Source organism: Maniola jurtina, chromosome 1, assembly GCF_905333055.1.
Source record: "Maniola jurtina chromosome 1, ilManJurt1.1, whole genome shotgun sequence".
NCBI classification, from domain to species: Eukaryota; Metazoa; Arthropoda; class Insecta; order Lepidoptera; family Nymphalidae; genus Maniola; species Maniola jurtina.
In genome coordinates this window covers 3,432,052-3,452,756 of record NC_060029.1, presented here as the reverse complement: position 1 = coordinate 3,452,756, position 20,705 = coordinate 3,432,052, and the positions used below count along the sequence as shown (strand labels likewise).

The 20,705-nt window shown below is 33.6% G+C and overlaps 2 protein-coding genes across 3 annotated transcripts; both read left to right on the top strand.

Annotated features, from left to right (window-relative positions):
• Positions 1-1,842: 1,842 nt before the first annotated feature.
• On the top strand, positions 1,843-7,270 carry LOC123866027 (maltase 2-like). The gene is made up of 10 exons (XM_045907336.1): positions 1,843-2,067; positions 3,012-3,191; positions 3,585-3,742; positions 4,235-4,360; positions 4,434-4,889; positions 5,270-5,377; positions 5,457-5,607; positions 6,043-6,238; positions 6,719-6,856; positions 7,193-7,270. Exons 1-10 carry the CDS (start codon positions 1,893-1,895, stop codon positions 7,260-7,262), a joined length of 1,758 nt encoding a protein of 585 aa, XP_045763292.1. The 5' UTR covers positions 1,843-1,892; the 3' UTR covers positions 7,263-7,270.
• A 1,978-nt stretch (positions 7,271-9,248) lies between these two features.
• LOC123866066 (maltase A1-like) lies at positions 9,249-20,443 on the top strand. Of its 2 annotated transcripts, none has more exons than XM_045907390.1 (10): positions 9,249-9,401; positions 9,888-10,030; positions 10,641-10,820; positions 10,907-11,064; positions 11,152-11,733; positions 12,272-12,379; positions 12,594-12,744; positions 13,048-13,243; positions 20,024-20,161; positions 20,344-20,443. In XM_045907390.1, the coding sequence occupies exons 1-10, from the start codon at positions 9,397-9,399 to the stop codon at positions 20,411-20,413; spliced, it is 1,731 nt and encodes a 576-aa protein (XP_045763346.1). In that variant the 5' UTR covers positions 9,249-9,396; the 3' UTR covers positions 20,414-20,443. The 2 variants fall into 2 exon arrangements, with proteins under 2 accessions (XP_045763346.1, XP_045763351.1); XM_045907395.1 differs by lacking the exon at positions 9,249-9,401 and adding an exon at positions 9,668-9,672.
• Positions 20,444-20,705: the final 262 nt, after the last annotated feature.

The following is a 20,705-nucleotide window of genomic DNA, read 5'->3' as shown; positions in this document are numbered from 1 at the left end:
ATGATAAAAATTTATGCTGCATGATTTATTCAAAATGGGAAAAATATAGGTATATGTGCTACGTATGTACAACATAATTTGAAAGTACCAAAAATAAACTCTGCTAAAACAAAACCCTCTGCCGACCTGTTAATATCTAGGTATAATTATAAAAATATCAAGTAATTGAAAATTACATATATACATTAGAGAAAAATGAGTATGAAATTCAATAAACGTTTAGTACGGATTAAAAGAAAAAAGGCTAGAAATGAAATTTCGTATAAATATGGACACTGTTTTGCTTTCCAGGGTTATAGGTGTCATCCCCGTGGCAAATTCATCTTTATAATAGAAAACGCTAAAGCATCGAAAGTCAGTTACTTACCTAGTTACTAACATGATAATAGTATTATGTTAGCGACCTCGAAAGATACCACCGAAACCTGCAAGATGTTACAATTTGATACCTAACTTTTCCCGTGCACCACAATAAGCAACTAATAAGTGCTGAGCCAATCATAATTCTAAACCAATTTTAACTTCTTAATAAAATTGTCTCATGAGTCATGACGTCAGCTGTATAGAACTTATCTTGATAGTCATTTAAGTACCTACAATTTTGGATAGTAGGAAGCTACAACGAAATCTGTTACTTATATTTTGTCAATGTTAATCACATACCCACTGGTAATCAAAAGTTATTTTTATTTAATACCTAAATCTTATAGCAAATCATTAAAAAAAAGAAGAAAATCAATAACAATTTTAATATGAAGTAGGTAATAACTAAAATGAATCTATTGAATATTATATCATATGTACATATTTCTAATTTAAATTATGAATGTCTACTTGATCATGGTTGACTAAGTGAGACACTATTATTATTTAGCCATTTAATGTTGATCACTTGGTGGCGAAACAGATTGACCAAGCGTTTTTTAGGTAACCTCTTAAGTGCATATTACTGTTCGGTGTTTTTCTTTTGCCAGGTGGCCAATGATGCGAAAGCCGGGATGTAATCTGCGGGCCGTGGGGCACGGCCTTTCCAGGATGGCCGAGTGTTAACAACTACCTCAAGATGCTGCCTTATATCATGAGTCATAGACATCTAGACCTATATCAGATTAATTATTATTATTTATAAATAATTGGCGGGAATGGATTATAAATCACATTTAGTTATTAACTATTTAGATCAATATATATTGTGTCGTATTTTACATTTAGCTGATATAATTGTTACGTTAATTGTCTATTACATCACCATGGTTTTACCTCTGTGGTAATTTGTCAAATAGCTTTCCGAAAACTAGTACCTACCTACCTTAAAAATATATCTGTAAAACTGATATAAATAGCGAAGGTATCGAAGAAAGACGGGTATTGAGAAATAATAATTGTAAGAGAAAACTATTCTCAAAAATACAGTGAAGTGAAATTGGAAAGTGTCTATTATTCAAACCTATCCCCATACTTCTGCAACAAATAATTAGTAGGTATTTCCCGTTTCCACAACATAGTATACTTACGTACTTCGTTTTGCCATAAGCAACACTTCCTGAAGTCTTCACCTGAGTGGCCTGCTAGGATTTTGAAGTGAGCTCAGCTGGCCGGAATTAATCCGGGCGGGGAGCCGCACCACGGAAAAATTCAGAAAGAAAAAGAAGAAGTATACCCAGCATATGTTCCACATCGACCAAGTCGCAGGAATTTCCTAGTGGATCTTTGCTCCTGGATATAAAATATTGTAACATTTCTGATAATAGTTTTGAGATTATTATGATCGAAAACATCTCTGATAAAGATACTTCACATTTCCAAATCAGTGGCATATAAATCTGCCGGTATTTAGTTTTTCTAAACACTCTTTACTAGCCAAAGGACTCAATGTGCTTGGTTCTGGCACAATGAAGCGATTATTAATATTGCCGATATTATCAATTTTCATTTTAATATGTGAGGGTAGTGTAATAAAACAAGAAAATGAGAGGGATTTAGAGTGGTGGGAAACAACTATTGTGTACCAAATATACCCACGTTCTTTTGTTGATAGTGATGGTGATGGAATTGGTGATATTAAAGGTAGGTTTCATTGTTATTTTATTTAAAAAAATTGGTTGTCTGTAAAGTCGGTTTACTGACGATAGTTGAACGTGACAACAAAGGCCGATTGTGCTACTTTGTCGCTCGTTCCGCGCTCTCGCTTGCACTTCAAGCCTTACATGGAACGACTCATGCGGCGTTACCTCAGAGCGAGGTAACGCCGCATGAGTCATGTTTTTTCGTGCGTGCAGCCGGCTCTATCGAATTATAAGACGTTATCACGTCAAAAACTTACGACAAAAAAAGCGAAGCATACCCAGAATCCCATAAATAGTTAAAAATTGGTTGCAACTTCAGTAGGTATTCGATTATCTCGCTGTTGATATTTTGGGTTTGAATAGTCAACAAGACAAACTTACTAAGGATTTACTTACTAAGGCCTACTTGGAAATTGGTCTAACAGGCGATCAAAGTTACGGCCATAGACCTATATTACTCGCACAGCAATTCACGACAGTTAGGGCACTTCTAACAAAACTTCGAGGGCTCGACGTCACTGGGAACCGTCAAATGTTACCTACATTTGACGCTAGGTAAGCTTGAAACAACTAGATTTTTTTGATTTCACAGCACCCATAGCCTAATATTTGGCAGATCGTTGATTTAGAATTAAACCTAGAGATCCCTCACTTTAGTTCACTCTGGTTACGGTACCATTATACTTTGATGATCAATAAAATCAAAATGGGTTGCACTTTGGATCAATTTTTCACCTTTGTTTGACTATAATAATCATGGAGGATGAATACGGACTCATGTAATCCACTTTGCTTTCTATTGGTAGTTAAAATTTAATGATAACCGTGCCGTAACTTTAACAGCATGTCTGGAACAGTGGGTGTAAGGGAAAAGTCTTTTTGGTGTGCAAAAAGATTTTGTAGTACTAATTACCTATTTTTTTATATTTTATTAAATACTCTCAGGTATAACCTCAAAATTGGAGTATATAAAAGAACTTGGTGTTGGTGCTATATGGCTCTCCCCAATTTTCCAATCTCCAATGTATGATTTTGGATACGATATTGCCGATTTTTATGCCATTCATGATGAATATGGAACCATGGAGGATTTCGATGAGTTACTAGATACGGCTAACGAATTAGGTAAGTATATTATTCAAAAAAAATGTTAATTACTTTACTTTTTCCGGAGGTTTTCGGCTATATTTTTTTCCTACAGCATGTCAAATATCTGATCATGGTGTTAATTAATTAAACTATTTAAGGTTCACTATTGATTTGTGGTCAAAATTCTGTATGTTCTTCATACCTAATAATTATAACGGCTACCCCATACGTTTAAATCCATCCGTAATATATTTTTTTTTTATTTGCACCAAAATTTTATGTAGTAGAAATTGTTACGAAAAACACGAACGAAACGTAAAACGTAAAAGTACTTCAGTATGAAAAAATATAATGCAGGTATTATTCTTTTTTACCCTATTCTGATTGTTTATATAATAAAATGCTCAAAGGACAATACCTTTATTACAGACATCAAAGTCGTATTAGATCTTGTCCCGAATCATACTTCAAATGAAAGTGTATGGTTTCAAGAAGCCCTTAATGGGAATGAGAAATATTATAATTACTTTGTATGGGAAGACGGAGTGGTTGATGACAATGGGAACTTACAGCCTCCAAATAACTGGGTTAGTAAATCAAGGCGTAATGTGCATATATAGATTTTATTTTGATGATAAGTAATGCTTGACTGCTATGAAATAATATAATATCAGAGTAGACTAGCTGACGCCCGCGACTTCGTCCGCGTGGATTTAGGTTTTTCGAAATCCCGTGGGAACTCTTTGGTTTTCCGGGATAAGAAGTAGCCTATGTGCTAATCCAGGATATTATCTACCTCCATTCCGAATTTCAGCCAAATCCGTCCAGTGGTTTTTGCGTGAAGGAGTAACAAACACACACACGCACACACACACACACACACACACACACACACACACACACACATACAAACTTTCACCTTTATAATATTAGTGTGAAGTGTGATTAACTAACGATGTGCTTATTATATCAAGATAATATTATGTTCTCAAAAATTGTCAATACAAATACACCGTTCAATCGTCGTATGATATAAGAAGTAGAAAATTATAATCAGCAAATTTTTTTCCATATTACAGTTGAATCATTTTAGAGGTAGCGCTTGGGAATACCGAGAAGAGGTTGGGCAATTTTATTTGCATCAGTTCGTTGTTGGTCAGCCGGATTTAAATTATCGTAACCCTGATGTTGTCAATGAAATGAAAGTAAGTCCAAATGCTCAAAAAATACATTTAAAGAAGAATAAAATAATTAAAACTCATGATTTTTAACTTGTAGGATATTATACGTTTCTGGTTAGAAAAAGGTGTGGCTGGATTTAGAGTTGACGCAGTAAACTGTCTATTTGAAGTGGATAAGGAACTTTTTGGTGGAAAATATCCAGATGAACCATTCTCAGGTAGAACTGATGTTGATCCAGAATCTCACGACTACTTGGATCACATTTATACAAAAGACCAAAACGAAACTTATTACATGGTGTATGAATTCAGAGAAGTGTTCGATGAGATTTCTGAAAAAGATGGAATGCCTAGAGTTATGATGGCTGAAGTTTATGCTCCTATTCACGATGTTATAAGGTATTTTGGTGAAGGAGATAGACTAGGATCCCAAATGCCTTTCAATTTTGATTTGATCACCGATGTTGATGGCTCTTCTAGTGCTGCTGATATAAAAAGAGCTGTAGACAAATTTTTAACTTATAAACCGCTTGATAAGGTTGCCAATTGGGTGGTAAGCATCAGAAATTATTTAAATATTACTTGTATTAGCATTTAAATATTTCATGGCTTAGCCTTTAACTTCCTTAGGATTTTGTATTAAAACAAGGATTCCTTATAGTTCGTGTTTATAAGTCACAACCATGTTAAAAATAAACTAATATAGCTCGGAAGCATGAAAAATAAATAAATAGGGTATCTGCGGAACATGATAAACGAAAGACGAAAACATTTTTGGTTTATCCCGTCGATTAATACCTCATTGTATAGGTACATTTTTAAATATTTAAGTGTTGTAGACAGCTTTTTACAAAAAAGTTGAAAAGTATACGTTTTTAAGTGGCAAACGTGTTTTAATAAGCAATTTATCAGTTCACTTCTAATATTTTTAAGGTTGGGAACCATGACCAAAGTAGAATGGCGACACGATATGGAACTTCATTAGTAGACGGTATTAATATGATAGTACTTTTACTTCCTGGAATTGGTGTAACTTATATGGTGAGATAATTGATTTGCAATTGAATGACATGATAACATTCCAATATAATACTAAATGTTCGTAAATGAATTTAATTAGGGTGAAGAAATTGGCATGGTTGATGGATATGTGAGTTGGGAAGACACTGTAGATCCAGCGGGTTGTAACACCAATGATCCTATCAATTATGTCCTCAAATCAAGAGATCCAGAACGCACTCCATTCCAATGGAATGCAGATAAAAATGCAGGTAAGGAACTCTACATTATTGTTGGTAAAATTAATTATTTTGATTGTTTACAAAGAACAATATTAGATAATTTTTAAAAATTGATTGAAATGATATAAGATCATTAGTTAATTTATTGAAGGTAGTTTAATAAAATCGATATTTAACTCTTTAATGTCATGCGATCTTTTGCAAGAAGGCTATCTTGATAGAATTTGTATAGCAATCACATTCTAATTGAAAAAAATTACTTTGCCATTGGTTTTTTTTTGGACTGAATCTCTTGATAACCTCTATGCATTGTAACCTGTGTGCCTCGCGTATGTTTAGGAGGATATTATAATTAATTATTGAAATTATTTCAATAATCAGCATTTGCTTTTTCTGAGTGATGCCTTACGATAAACTTAAATGGAAAAAGAAACGAATGTTCTAAAAAAAAAATTTTTTTTACAGGATTTTCCACTGCTGACAAGACCTGGTTACCAGTAGCTGAAGGATATGAGACTTTAAATGTAGAAGTTCAGATAAATGCTGAAAGATCTCATCTGAAAGTTTATCAGGCCATTGCGGATCTTCGTCAGGAGGCTACTTTCATATATGGTCGATATGACTCTTTGGCTCTCAATAAAGATGTTTTTGCTTTTATGAGGTAAGAGAATTTTTCATTTTAATCTTGCTAGTTGTGCATAATTTTGTAATATACAAGATAATGACTATTACACTAAAAGGATTACTTTATTTACTGAGAAAAACAGGGATCTCAAAATAATTGTTGGTAATCTCCGTTTGTCGTTTATAATAATTTTTTGTGAGTTTTGTACGCTCATATCTCAAGAATCATTTTTTTATTTAGACAAAATAAATATTTTTATGCGGCATACACCCTTTCCAAATTATTCATAATGAACTGGACAGGCGATTTGAACACTATGCTTCCGCTATATAAATCTAAGCGTAGGCTTTAATTGTACGTATATTGTGGCTGTGTAAATGTTCCCATACATGGATTAATTTTATAATATTTTATAGATGCTCTTGGTAGTTAAATTACTTATATGTTACTTGTTTATGGAAAACTTGAGTTTACCACAGTAACTCTTACTAACATAACTGTTTGTTATATTTACAGATGGTACAAAGATGAGAGGTATTTAGTGGTGGTTAACATGCGTGATACGGAATATGTGGTGGATTTGACGTATTTCGAGAATGTAGACGGTGACGCCAGCGTGGTCGTTAGGAGCGTCCAGTCTCCTAGGGATGAAGGGTAAATAACAATAAATATGAATGTGTTAATAAGGAAATTTTGACACACAATGCATATTATTATAATATTATACACTATCCTGCGACTTCGTTCCCTTGTCGTCTATCAATCCACATTGGGCCAGTGTGGCAAACTATGACCTAAATCTTCCTCATTCTGAGAAGAGACCCGTGTTCAGTAGTAGGCCGGTGATGAGTTGATCATAATAATGATTATCTCATGAAACAGGTTATAGATACCTAAACACTCAATAGTCTTATCGATCTTAACAAATTCAAGACGAATGGTTAACATCTAGTTAAAGATATACAATTCAAAATATTCTTTTATTTACAGGGAAATTGTTGACGTTTCTGCATTGCCACTAGCTGGACATGAAAGCATCGTACTTAGACTCTTATTGTAATAACTAGCCCATGTATGAAATAAATTATACAGTTAAAGTTGTTCTTTTATTTATTTAACTAAGCAAAAAGTATATCCACTACCTACATACTTATTAAGTATTAAATCGTCCACTGCCTGAACGATTGTTGAAAAAACAAACAATCGAATGAATCGAACAATTGAACAATCGATTGAGAATTTATTCATATTCACAAAAAATCGAAAAAAAAACTACGGTCGATTTGGGTCGATTCATTCGATTGTTAGGTATATCTAAAATAGAGTAATTTCTGCGGAAAAATATTTTTATGTTAAAATATTTGTCGTTTATTATGTGACGTCATTGATATCCTTCCATATAGATAACGTGACGTTAATAAATTTAATTGTTATGTTAAAAAATTCGAAAAATCCAAATATTTTGAAATTGTTTTCTTTAATAATGAATTCTAGCACCTAAAAACTATAAACTATCAGTATACAAAATATCACATCATTTTATAACTACAGTCGTAGACCCTATAATTTTAGACTGAAATATGTTTGCCCCAAATATTTATTCAAGTAACAAAATCTAGACTCCAAAATTACATTTTGAAATATGGCGGTGACAGAAATATTTGATTTATGAAGACTCAGACTCAAAATTCGTTTATTCAGCCCCAAGAGCATCGAACTTTCTAAGAAACCTAAGTAAACACAATATTCTACCACGAGTGAAATAATATAGCGCCAAGAAACATGACATAGTCAAAATTTATTGCTTGGCAGTCTTGATTCTCTGACGGCCTCCCTAGCGCTGTGGTCTTATTAGTGAGAGGTCTCGGGTTCGATTACCGGCATAATTTAATTCCAAATGGTCTGGTCTGGTGGGAGGCTTCGGCCTTGACTAGTTACCATCCTACCGGTGCCGGTGGGTAGGGTGGCGATTTAGAGTTCTGGTACGACACCGTGTAGAAACCAAAGGCGTATGGGTTTAATGAAAACTGCCATACTCCTTACAGGTTGGCCCGCTTCCATCTTAGACTGCATCATCACTTACCGCCAGGTAAGATTGTAGCCAAGGGCTGACCTGTATCTGAATGAAAAAAATTGTTATGTTAGTTGCATAACAGGTGGTCTTTGAACATCAATAATGGTATTTCAGGGAACTTTGAGCAAAAATTTTACCTTTAAAATCTTGGGAGGTATCTATATAAATATTGACTTGTACAACCTACTTCGCTTTTCATTGGTGGTCAAAGCTTAGGTTAACTTTCTTTTAACCAAAGGTTGGCGATTAAAAAATTGTACAGTAACATTCTGAAAATGTTACGGATTTCGGCATCTTGACTTGCGACTTAGCTCACTGAACTGGCCATAGTCCATACATATTGACATACACTGTAAAATATTATGACCATGCACTGTAAGATTTTATGTTATACAATTATGTTTTAAATGATAAATGGTTTTTACTTATTACCATTATTCATTATTTATTACTCTATTTATATCTTTGGTTTTAAATGTGGTGCAGAAATATAAACCATCAATAGGTACAATAACTTAAGGGGTCCCTCGAATCGACGACGCTTGGATTAAAATATTATTACTACTTAACATATTTTTACTTTTTAGAGGGGTTTGCAACGGGATTTTTTTTAATTTTAATTAGTCCATTCAGGAATAAAGTTTGATTTAGTTTAGATCTATGTTCATTCTCTTGACTACAGCCGTTAGATGATTCTCAAAAGTTTACTAATGACTGTAAATATGGATGCTACCCGGCCGTATACGTGTGATAGAGACAAGTTTATGAGTTATTTAAATAACAAAGAATCAATGAAAATAGAAAAGAGTAGCGGTGATATCCCACCACCTTGATGCACGCCAGCAGTAATGAGTTTATGAGAAATGTTAGTTTTTATTTTAAATTAATTACGGAACCCAAAAAGAGCAAAGCCCGACTCGCACTTGACTTGTTTTTTGAAATATTATCACTACATAATATATTATAATATGACCACATGTAAAGATATGATTGCTCTAAACAGTGTTGTTACTAACTCCTTTTTATCTCACAAGAGCTCTGGTTTTATCTAGATCATTAGATATTATTTTTTTATAAATAAGCTGGCAAAGGATTGATACACTTGATTTCGTTCGACATAATGAGGTAAGGAACAATTATTGCATTTTAACAAAATGTTTTATTTATTTTAACTTTTATAAATACTTATTAATTAAAATTGTAGTAACAACAAATTTTTTAATTTGCTTTCTTCACGCCACTGTAAATTATAATTGGGGTCTGCATTACCAATATTATCACTCGGTACGCGATAGCGCGATCCTGTATTGAGTGTAGTGGTATTCACAATATCGCAATGTACCTGTGAAATACTGTGATACGGTATTAGCAGTGCAACTGCAGTGGTATCGATGAGGTTTTAAATTTAGTTTGTATTTCATTTCATTTATTCATTTAATAATAAGCATTTTTATTTAATTTTTTTAGTTCATTTATTTTTAATTTAGATGTAAGTTTATTTCAATGAATAATTTTATTATTTTAGTTTAGTTTCTATCTGTTAACAAATATTTTTGAACTAGAAAAATGTACTTGTATAAAATTAATTGAAAATTTATTTACTCGTTATAGACTGAATCCAATATTACTACTCCCCGCAATATTCCTTCTCGTCCAGACGAAGGATTTGCAATGGTGGGAGACTACCATATTTTATCAAATCTATCCTAGATCATTTCTAGATAGCGATGGCGATGGAATTGGTGACTTAAAAGGTAAATATGTTAGAACAAAATAATGATGATAAAGATCAACTTTAAGTAAGACTAACTAAATTTCAATCTAAATCTTTTGATTAAATTCACTTTTCAGCAAGAGGATAATGTGCTTGCTAAAAAATGACAGAGTTTAACAGGCCAGTAGTTTTATTCCTTCAAGGATTTTGCTTTATTGACTTGACGAGTTCCAAATTTCTTTCTTTAGGGGTCTCCTCTGTAGAGGAAACCTGCATGGATTTTTTTTAAGTTTCTAGATCCGGTGGTTTGTGCTACATTAATATGTTAGTCAGTCAGTTTAACCTTTTGTCAGTATAGATGGCGTCATACGAAAATAGGTTGTACGTTTTAATGACTGATAAGTAATAAATCCTATTAACTTCACAGAGTATTTAAATCGGATTAATTCCATCTTTTACATTGAAAATGAGTTTATTTAAATAAAGAGCTACTTACTGATATAATTAACATAATATAAAAGAACAAACATAAGTACAGATGTTTTTATTTTGCGTCACCAATTTTATCAAAAAAAGCTGCTTACTTTTTTTTTCTAAATAAAAGAAATAAAAAGGAATCGGCATTATTTAATTTTAGGAATATTTTACAGGAATTACTTCAAAGCTCGAATATTTGAAAGACCTCGGAGTGGGTGCGACATGGCTCTCCCCAATGTTTCAATCTCCAATGTACGATTTTGGTTACGACATAGCTGATTTTTATGCTGTTCATGATGAATACGGGACTATGCAAGATTTCGAAGATCTTATTGCAAAAGCTAAAGAACTCGGTATAGTTAATTTTTTTAACCACACAGAAAGTGAATGACCAAATGTAACATTTTTAACCAACAGATCTTTGGACCATCTCTTTCAGATATAAAAATAGTTCTAGATTTTGTACCTAATCATGGGAGTAATGAAAGTGTTTGGTTTGAAGAGGCACTTAGAGGTCATGAAAAGTATCACGACTACTTTGTGTGGGAAGATGGAACGGTGGACGAAAATGGTGTAATGCACCCACCAAACAATTGGGTACGTAAATTTATAGTAATCTGTACGTTCGCAGTGTAACTTTCAATTGAAAACATATTAATATGGTATTTTAATTAACGTTTACAGAACAGCGTATTTCGTAAAAGTGCTTGGGAATATAAAGAAGAGGTTGGGAAGTACTACCTGCATCAGTTTGTTATTGGTCAACCTGATTTCAATTACCGAAATCCAGCTGTTGTTGAGGAAATGAAAAATGTTTTACGATACTGGCTTGATAAAGGCGTTGCCGGTTTTAGGATTGATGCTATTTCTCACTTATTTGAAGTAGACAAAGAACTTTTTGGTGGGAAGCTCCCAGATGAGCCTTTAAGCGGCAATAGCATTGATGACCCACTCAGCCACGATTATTTAGACCATATTTACACTATAAATCAAGACGAAACCTATGATATGGTTTATCAGTGGAGAGAACTGTTTGATGAGTATGAACAAATAGACGGTTTGCAAAGAGTGGTAATGACCGAAGCATACACATCTCCTCAACTTACAGTGAAATATTTTGGTGATGGGCAACGTGAAGGTGCACAGATGCCTTTCAATTTCGTACTCATTTCTGATGTTAATAAGGACTCTACTGCTGCTGATATGAAATATGCTCTGGATAAGTTCCTCACATACAAACCGATCGACAAGTTAGCTAACTGGGTGGTAAGTTTGAAATCTAATTCAAATTACAATAACTGTCCAATACCGCTCAAACCGCTAGGTTAGGACCTTAAAATTTTGCATGCAGGTTCTCTTTAAAACGTAGACTCTAACCAAAAAACGATTTTAAGTGAGTCCAGTGAGAACTTAAAAAATCTAAGTCACGCGGATGAAGCCACAGAAATAAGCTAGCTTAAAACATTATTTTTAATTCCAAACATCTGTTCGATGCTAACTAAGAAATGTTACTTCAAGAGGAAAAAAGGAACCCTTATAGGATCACTTTGTTGTCTGTCTGTCTCTCTATCTTGTCTGTCAAACAAGCTATAGGGTATTTTCTGTTGGCCTAGAATTGTGAAATTTGGCAGGAAGGTAGGTTTTATAGCACAAGTAAAGTGAAAAATCTGAAAACCGTGAATTTGTGTGTATATCGTATAAAAAATTAAAAATTGTTATTTTTGTACGATGGTACGGAACCTTTCGTGTGCGAGTCCAACTCGCACTTGTCCATTTTGCTGTGAAAATATGCATTTTATTCCAGGCTGGCAATCATGACAATAATAGAGTGGCTTCAAGGTTCAGTCCCAAGTTGGTTGATGGAATCAACATGGTCGTGACACTGCTTCCAGGAATTGCAGTTACTTACATGGTTTGTATAGTTTGAATTTGGACATGATAATAAGCCTTAAAAATTCGCACTTTATGTAATTGTTTTCTGAGAATACTTACACTTGAAAACTCATTCCTAAGTTTATAAATGAAACGTTTTTGTTTTATCTAAGTGTACCATTTTTAATTCATTTTGTTTCGCTAGGCTATATATAAAAATTTATAGATGATTATTATTATTCGTTTAAAATCAGGGTGAGGAATTTGGAATGCAAGATGGTTTTATCAGTTGGGAAGAAACAGTGGACCCGAGTGCCTGCAACACGGACGATCCAATCAATTACGTTAAAGTTTCACGTGACCCGGAAAGGACGCCTTTTCAATGGAACTCCGGGAAGAATGCCGGTTAGTTGGATAGTTACAAAAAGTTTGAATTAAAGTTTTATCTCATCAGCGAGCGTCTCAAACGGTAGATGTTCACAACTTTACATAAGTAAGTTTCTAGCATAGTCTCTTCTGTTTAGGGTTTGGTGCCGTTTGTGTCACATACAGTAACATACACTCACACTCACACACACACACTCAGACACACACACATACACACACACACACACACACACAATTGCAAGTATCGCAAGCTACGCAGCAACTGCACGTTTCGTTTAAAAACAAGTCACAGCGATTAAGCTAATGATTTTTTTACTTCAGGATTTTCAACGGCTGACAAAACTTGGTTGCCAGTAGCTGACGGCTATGAAACGTTGAATGTGGAGGTCCAACAATCAATTGAGAGGTCTCACTTGAATGTTTACAAGAAGTTAGCGAAGTTGAGAACGGATCCCGTGTTCAGACATGGTCGATATGAATCTGTCGCGCTTAACTCTGATGTGTTTGCTTTTAGAAGGTATGAGATTTTTCTTTACTTTCTTTTTACAAGTTAGAATTTTTCGATTCTTAAACAAGTTAGTCTTTGACTGCACTCTCATCTGGTGGTGAGTGATGTTGCAGTCTAAGATAGTAGCGGGTTAACCTGGAAGGGGTGTGGCAGTTTTTATTAAACCCATACCCCTTTGGTTTCTACACAGGATCGTACAGGAACGCTAAAACGGCTTTCCTGGCAATAATCTCAAAGTGCGAAATATAATAATTTATACAGAATTTTATCACAGATTGTTAAAAATTAAACTCTCAGATAGTAAAATCAACCCGTATAATGCAATGTAAATCGGTCGGAGCGCAAACAGCAACTGAAGCTTGTCGTTCCACGCCACGTCCTCGCCCTAGCGCCATCTTTTTCGTCTCGATGGAGGGGGCTCTGACGTCACGACCACAGCATAACTACCAACACCAAGCAACACCGAACGTGAGAACGCGGTGTTGCCAACACGGCCATGCTGCATGGTGCCCGCCCCGGGCACCCCACGAGTCGGGATAAAATTACTGCAAAATAAACAACCGTTAACACCTGATTCACATTACCTACTTGTAAGGATCCTTCCTAACTTCCTAAGGAATATTGCCCATTCATTGTCACTTATCACTTCACAATCATACGACAGCTTGCAACTTAACAAGACACCTCCACTATGTACTCGTAAGATCCAGGAATATTGTCCATTCGTTATCACTCATCACATCAACAGCTTTCAATTTAAAGAACAAAACAACCGCATCTAAAGGGACTTTGCCACACTTAGGGGACCAGATTTGTCGTAGTTGAAAACCAACTGCACTTAAAGAGCGTTTCGCTCACTTAAATGCAGCAAGTTGGTCAAGACCACTTGCACTTAAAGAACATTTCGCTCACTTAAGCATACCAAGTTGGTGAAGACCACTTGAAGATCACTTGCACTTAAAGAACATTTCGCTCACTTAAGTGTACCAAGTTCACCTTCAAGTTCCAAGCATCATAGAAGACCACTTGAAGACCACTTGCACTTAAAGAGCATTTCGCTCACTTAAGCGTACCAAGTTCGCCATCAAGTTCTAAGCATTATAGAAGACCACTTGAAGACTACTTGCACTTAAAGAGCATTTCACTCACTTAAGCGTACCAAGTTCGCCATCAAGGTCAAGCATCGTAGAAGATCACTTGAAGACCACTTGCACTTAAAGAGCATTTCACTTACTTAAGCGTACCAAGTTCGCCTTCAAGTTTAAGCATCGTATTCCAATGTGATATTTTATATTCATGGTACAATATTCCCAATTATCTTTCGAATATTTTATCAAAGTTCAAGCTTCGTATCCCAGTGTGATATCTTATATCCATGGTGCAATATTCCAACTAATTAATCTTCCAAAATTTTATCACGGCTCGCTGTATCAATTATGTTGCTATACATACTTAATTTTAAATAGATTACTCAACATAATACACAAGGTAGCCTTGCCAACACGGTTTTTAATACTCCATGAATATTCTTTAAAGAAGCAATGCATTAGCACTCACGATTAAAATCAGATCATACCTCTTTACTAAATCTCAAAATCCTTTACTAAATTCTGAACACATACTCAATGCCATAGCATCGTGCACCCACACAGTGCTCCGACACTATTCATCCACGTATGCAATCACCACATTATCTTTATCTACCGCGCATCCACGCAAGGGATCACCGGTGCCTAGTTCACCATAATACAAGGTATTTGATCTCATAAGAATCATATTTGATCTCATCCATTTTATTTTAACTATCAATGCTTTATTATTATAAACGGATCATTTGATTGTAAAGCTGGTGCTATCAAAGTTAACTTTAAATAATTATTATCATACTAAAACTATCACTTTTTAAACTAATCAATATCTTAACTGCAGTTATATTAATGATTTCACTAGTTCACTGCATTATTAATTACGAGGGTTGGTCACCAAATATAATCTTATAACCCACAAACTATTTTAATTCATGAATTACTCTAGTATCAAACAATAATAATAATTGGTATTTCATATTCCATATATGCAAATATTAATTACGCTATCTCAAATAATTATTAGGCTAATTAAAAATGATAAACAGAGAGTCATGGATTATGAGCGACACCGATGCATGCCACTGCCAGAACCAAGACTTTCTTTTTAACTCATTCATCTGTCCATTCACGCAGGGAATTCATCTACTGCCACTGTATGCTATCTAATATTTCTATTCGCACAATATACTCTTACTGTCACTCTTCATTATTTTCGGCCTGTCCTGATTATAGCACAGAATTGCAGCTGAGAGCATAAAAATGTTGCATTTGTCTACCCTCTTATTGTAATCTTTTAAATGAGAATTTCTCAAGTTAATAATACCCACTTAGCTATCCGGACAAGAATATTTCTTTGTTCAACGCAAATGTGAAGCTTTTACCCACATTTGTAATATTAGGTATTAACTACCAACATAAATCATAGTTATTTTTTTTTTAATATTATTCTAATTTGCATTATTAATGATATACTATGACTTTACAAACTAAATAAAGCTTCATTATCATATTATACACACCACAATCCGTAATTATTATTTGTTTTTGAAGCAGGTACCCAACAAATGCAACAAAACTTTTGAATTGAACAGACTACAGGCAATAGTTCTAACTCTGAAGAGAAATATTACTTTCATCGTTACTAGTCTGTCTGTGTCTATTTTATTAAAATATAATGTACAATCCTTTTACCTTCGTTCTAGTTCAATCTAATCGACTTGTACATGTATACAAAACGGTTCTCTGTTTGGATGAACAAAAAAATAGCTAAAATGCTTTCAGAGGTCAATGTGTATACGAGTCTACTATTACATTATTACATTACTTTTCTCGGGGATAAACCAAATCGGATCACTCTGTTACATTCCGTCCAAGCAAGTTATTACTCCCTAGTACCCAATAGGTACATACCTATAACCTAAAAATAAATTCGCTTAACGCAATTGAATCAAAAGGAATGTTAACACATTTTTTTTTTAATTACCTTTTTGTAATTTTGCTAAAAACCCTTGTATCAACAAAAAAATTCAGCTTTATCTTTAAATAGAAACCTTACGTAAAATTATTCATCTTGTATGCCAAAAGTACGCCCTAATATTATAACGATCTAGTCAAACATCATATTGTAATGCATGGTAAATTATTTTGACGATTCAAAAGCATTTTTAAAAGTTTACTTGAATTATTATATCATATTCTATTCTAGTCTAGTCTATTCTATTCTATTGTATATTGAATAGTATATCGAAAAGGGGATGCCTATGTCGATGAGCACGCAGAATATAAAAAAAATAAAACTAAAACTTCATATGTAAATAATCTTTACTGTAATAATTTAAAGTTATTATCTATCTAATTAATTATTTACTTAGGTAGCACTAAGGTAAACCTGTACAGTACTTATTTAAAACTGCAAAAAAGCCTCTTTTTTAAATATTTACTGATTTAAATAACCTGTATAGCAATAATAATAGATGAAACAAAAGAAACAATATTTAAACAAAACTAAAAAAAATGGCTAATCCAAAAATGTTACTACAGTGTGCATGAACTATTGAATGAATATACCTCAATAATATGATAATACGATATAAGAAGATTGTGATAACTTTGTTAACCACTTTTTATTTGTAAGTACTTTTTTTTTTTAAAGTCTGATTAGTTATAATAGGACATAATTTGAAAACTCCCATAATCTTTATTTATATGTGACCTTTTTATTTTATTTTTATTTAATGACCATATAATTAATTCATAATAATTTGCTATTCATATTTCATATTTCATAAGAATTGTAATTTTACCTTTGATTATTTACATATGTTTTACTTTGCAACGCCCCAACGGGGCTTCATGTTGTAATATTATGATATTTTTTTTATTTATTTATGATGTAAGACATGAATGCAAATAAAGAAAGAATAAAGAATTACCTCTATAAAGATACGAAAATTCTAAATATAAGTCACTCGTACGCGCTTCAAACTTGTATTCCTATCAGGAAAATAATAACAGGATATATACACTCCCAATTATGCTTTGAAAGAAGAACAATTACGAAAACTTCCCTAAAAACTAGTATTATAAACGTATGGATGTTATTACTTACCCACACAATTATTCAATGTAGATAATATGAAGTACTAAAATGGATACTTGATATCATGTGCGTAAGTACCTACCATTGTAAATGTAAATAGCTGTAATTCCTGATATCTAAAAGACTGTTATGCTCTTTATTGATAAATAAATGTTTTTAAACTGAAATCCCTTTACCAACGATTTTGATATGCGCGGACAACTACTTCCAGTATCTATAAACGCCTCGTGACATGTATCAAAAATATACACTTTTTAACCCCATATATTATGTAACATTTACTTACAATTAATATAATAACTTATTATTATACTATTAATATTGACATTTAATTAAGAGACATGTTACCATAGAAATTAATTCACTTTTTGGTCTCATCAGGATTATTTGTACGGATTATTCCTGATGAGTATTAAATATTTGCATGCTTATGAAGTAGAACATGAAGGTCGCTACTTAGTTATAATTTTGAACTCAACAACTGATATTCAGCAAATAAATAAATTTCATTTCATTTCAGTATACGAGTTCGGGATTGGTTATCATGATTTATATCTCTGAGCTAACATTTCACTTGTGAAGTTTGACTAACCTAAGACATTCTTCGATTACTTTTACCACTACCACTATAACATTTTAACTTGTTCGTCTACCCACATGTTTAATATTTTTATTATAAAAACTTCTATGTAAATAACTAGCTCAATCGTCACACGTTTTTAAATTATTATCTTCTAAGGACGTATATTACTGATGCTACTATAATAATTGACCCACTATAATTTAAATAATATTTTGTTCGAAAAAAAAGTTGGGACAAACGTGAATTTAACATTTAGTTCCAAAATAAAATTCGAACAAACTAAAAATTTACCATTTTAAAAACATATTCCTTTGAATTTGGAACTAAAAGACAATTTCGTTTACCGATCACTATTCCCACGAGGGCCACTTATAGACTGTACGCAATATTAAATCGTGCCAGACTTTTAGCTGATACCTTCAACTTAGTTTAGTAACGAATTATCTCACCTGACTATACAAAAGTTTGAGAATACGATTTAGAAATTTAAACCATATTCACTTAATCTTTAATAATTATTCAAAGTACTCACAGTTTCGGTATCTTTACGAGATACCTTATTACGTTTCCATCGCGGCCGACGGTGTCCTGGCACTTGAAGACCTCTAGGTGGAAAAGTACTTTTGCGTTTCGACCGATTTTTCCTCAAAGCGTAAGTTACTACACACTTCTGATGTTAAAAATTAAACTCTCAGATAGTAAAATCAACCCGTATAATGCAATGTAAATCGGTCGGAGCGCAAACAGCAACTGAAGCTTGTCGTTCCACGCCACGTCCTCGCCCTAGCGCCATCTTTTTCGTCTCGATGGAGGGGGCTCTGACGTCACGACCACAGCATAACTACCAACACCAAGCAACACCGAACGTGAGAACGCGGTGTTGCCAACAAGATACTCATTAATTCTTATAAGCACTTTCAGTAAAAGGGAGCAGGTCAGTGAGTATTTCAATGTGCACACTATAAACAGATAGTAATTGTTTAGTCTTTATCTTTATCACTGATACTACTTCGTTAGTATCACTTGTAGGTAAACGGGCACTTTAGTATGAAACCATACCCGCGATACCGGACACAAGCGAAATTAACAGTATGTATTCAAATAGGGCTCTGATTTACACTGACATAGGTCTCGATGTTGTAGGTCATGGGAATCACGAACAAATCGAAATAATTTGTGTACAATGAAAGCAAAATTATAGATTTATATTCTTTTCAATACTTAATAACTGTTCTCCCCCATCGATTTTGAGTCAAACATTTAAATATATAATGAGAGACTAATATTATCCTCAATTTGAAACTATTTTGGTTCATGTCAGCCACTTATGGGAAATCGGGTCAATTATGCCCAATTATCTTTGTTTCAATGTTTATTTTATTTTTAACCCCCGACCCAAAAAGAGGGGTGTTATAAGTTTGACGTGTGTATCTGTGTATCTCTGTATCTGTGTATCTATGTATCTGTGTATCTATGTATCCGTCTGTGGCATCGTAGCTCCTAAACTAATGAACCGATTTTAATTTAGTTTTTTTGTTTGAAAGGCGGTTTGATCGAGAGTGTTCTTAGTTATAATCCAAGAAAATCGGTTCAGCCGTTTGAAAGTTATCAGCTCTTTTCTAGTTACTGTAACCTTCACTTGTCGGGGGGTAATTTACACTTGTTGCTTGTAACTTTATCAGGCATTGTTATGAAATAAACAGTATCGATATATATGCTACTTATCACCATTCAATTTTCTATACTCTTCAAATTATTTTGAACGTCTTATCGAAGTTTATTCGAAGAATCTATAGGTATTATTTTTATTATCATATCATGTGACTATGTATAATCCGATTGTCAGCATCTTGAGAAGACTTATCGAAGATTATGTATCCGGTTGTTAAGAGAGCGGCCACATCTGCGACTTTGACCGCTGCTGCAACAATCTTTCCCATCTTTTTGTGTAATTTTGTAGACAATTTAATATCAAAATGGCTTTACAAGGTATCACAGATTTTTATTTTACATTTCAGATGGCATGAAGGTGAAATTTACATCATCGTTATTAATCTGAGAGAACAATCATACACTGTGGATCTAACTTACTTTGAAAACGTGACAGGGCATTTGGAAATCGTAATCAATAGTGTTGAATCGCCAAAGCAAGCCGGGTAAGTGGAATATTCACGATGACAGTGTAATTTACCTATAACCAACGACGTAGGGAAGAAAGTCATATCACTAGAAGATTGAGGATGACAGAAGAGAGTGGAAGATGACATGTTGTGCCGACCCCACGTAGCATGGGCTAAGATCAGGAAGAAGATTTACTTTGTCTGTTTATTTGTTTCAGGGACTTGGTAGAGGCATTGAATTTGCAGATCACGGGTGGAGAATCTTTGGTTTTGAAAGTAGTTCAGTAAAACAAATTCAATTTAATGTTTTAAATAAACGATTCACAATTTCTTTATACAATTTGTATTGAATGCCTATTTTCTATCCCCCCCTTAAATAATGACTGTAAGTATATTCTCAGTCATGTACTGTGAGTTTAAAAGCTTCATATTTGTCTAAGCTCTCATATTTTCGACATATTATTATTATTAAGTTGGTTTATATTTCAGAACTTTTGAATTTATTACAGTAGCTTTACATATATTATCATAGGGTGCTGAGTTTATCAGCCTCATGATGAGACCAAAGTTTGGTGGGAAC

What these genes read in the sequence shown, in the direction of transcription:
- LOC123866027 (XM_045907336.1), top strand. Translation starts at nt 1,893, where the DNA reads ATGAAGCGATTATTAATATTGCCGATATTATCAATTTTCATTTTAATA. An exon ending in ATGTTGTCAATGAAATGAAA is followed by an intron (nt 4,361 to 4,433) that starts GTAAGTCCAAAT and finishes TTTAACTTGTAG; the next exon opens with GATATTATACGTTTCTGGTT. An exon ending in GAATGCAGATAAAAATGCAG is followed by an intron (nt 5,608 to 6,042) that starts GTAAGGAACTCT and finishes TTTTTTTTACAG; the next exon opens with GATTTTCCACTGCTGACAAG.
- LOC123866066 (XM_045907390.1), top strand. An exon ending in ACAAGTTAGCTAACTGGGTG is followed by an intron (nt 11,734 to 12,271) that starts GTAAGTTTGAAA and finishes ATTTTATTCCAG; the next exon opens with GCTGGCAATCATGACAATAA. An exon ending in GAATTGCAGTTACTTACATG is followed by an intron (nt 12,380 to 12,593) that starts GTTTGTATAGTT and finishes GTTTAAAATCAG; the next exon opens with GGTGAGGAATTTGGAATGCA.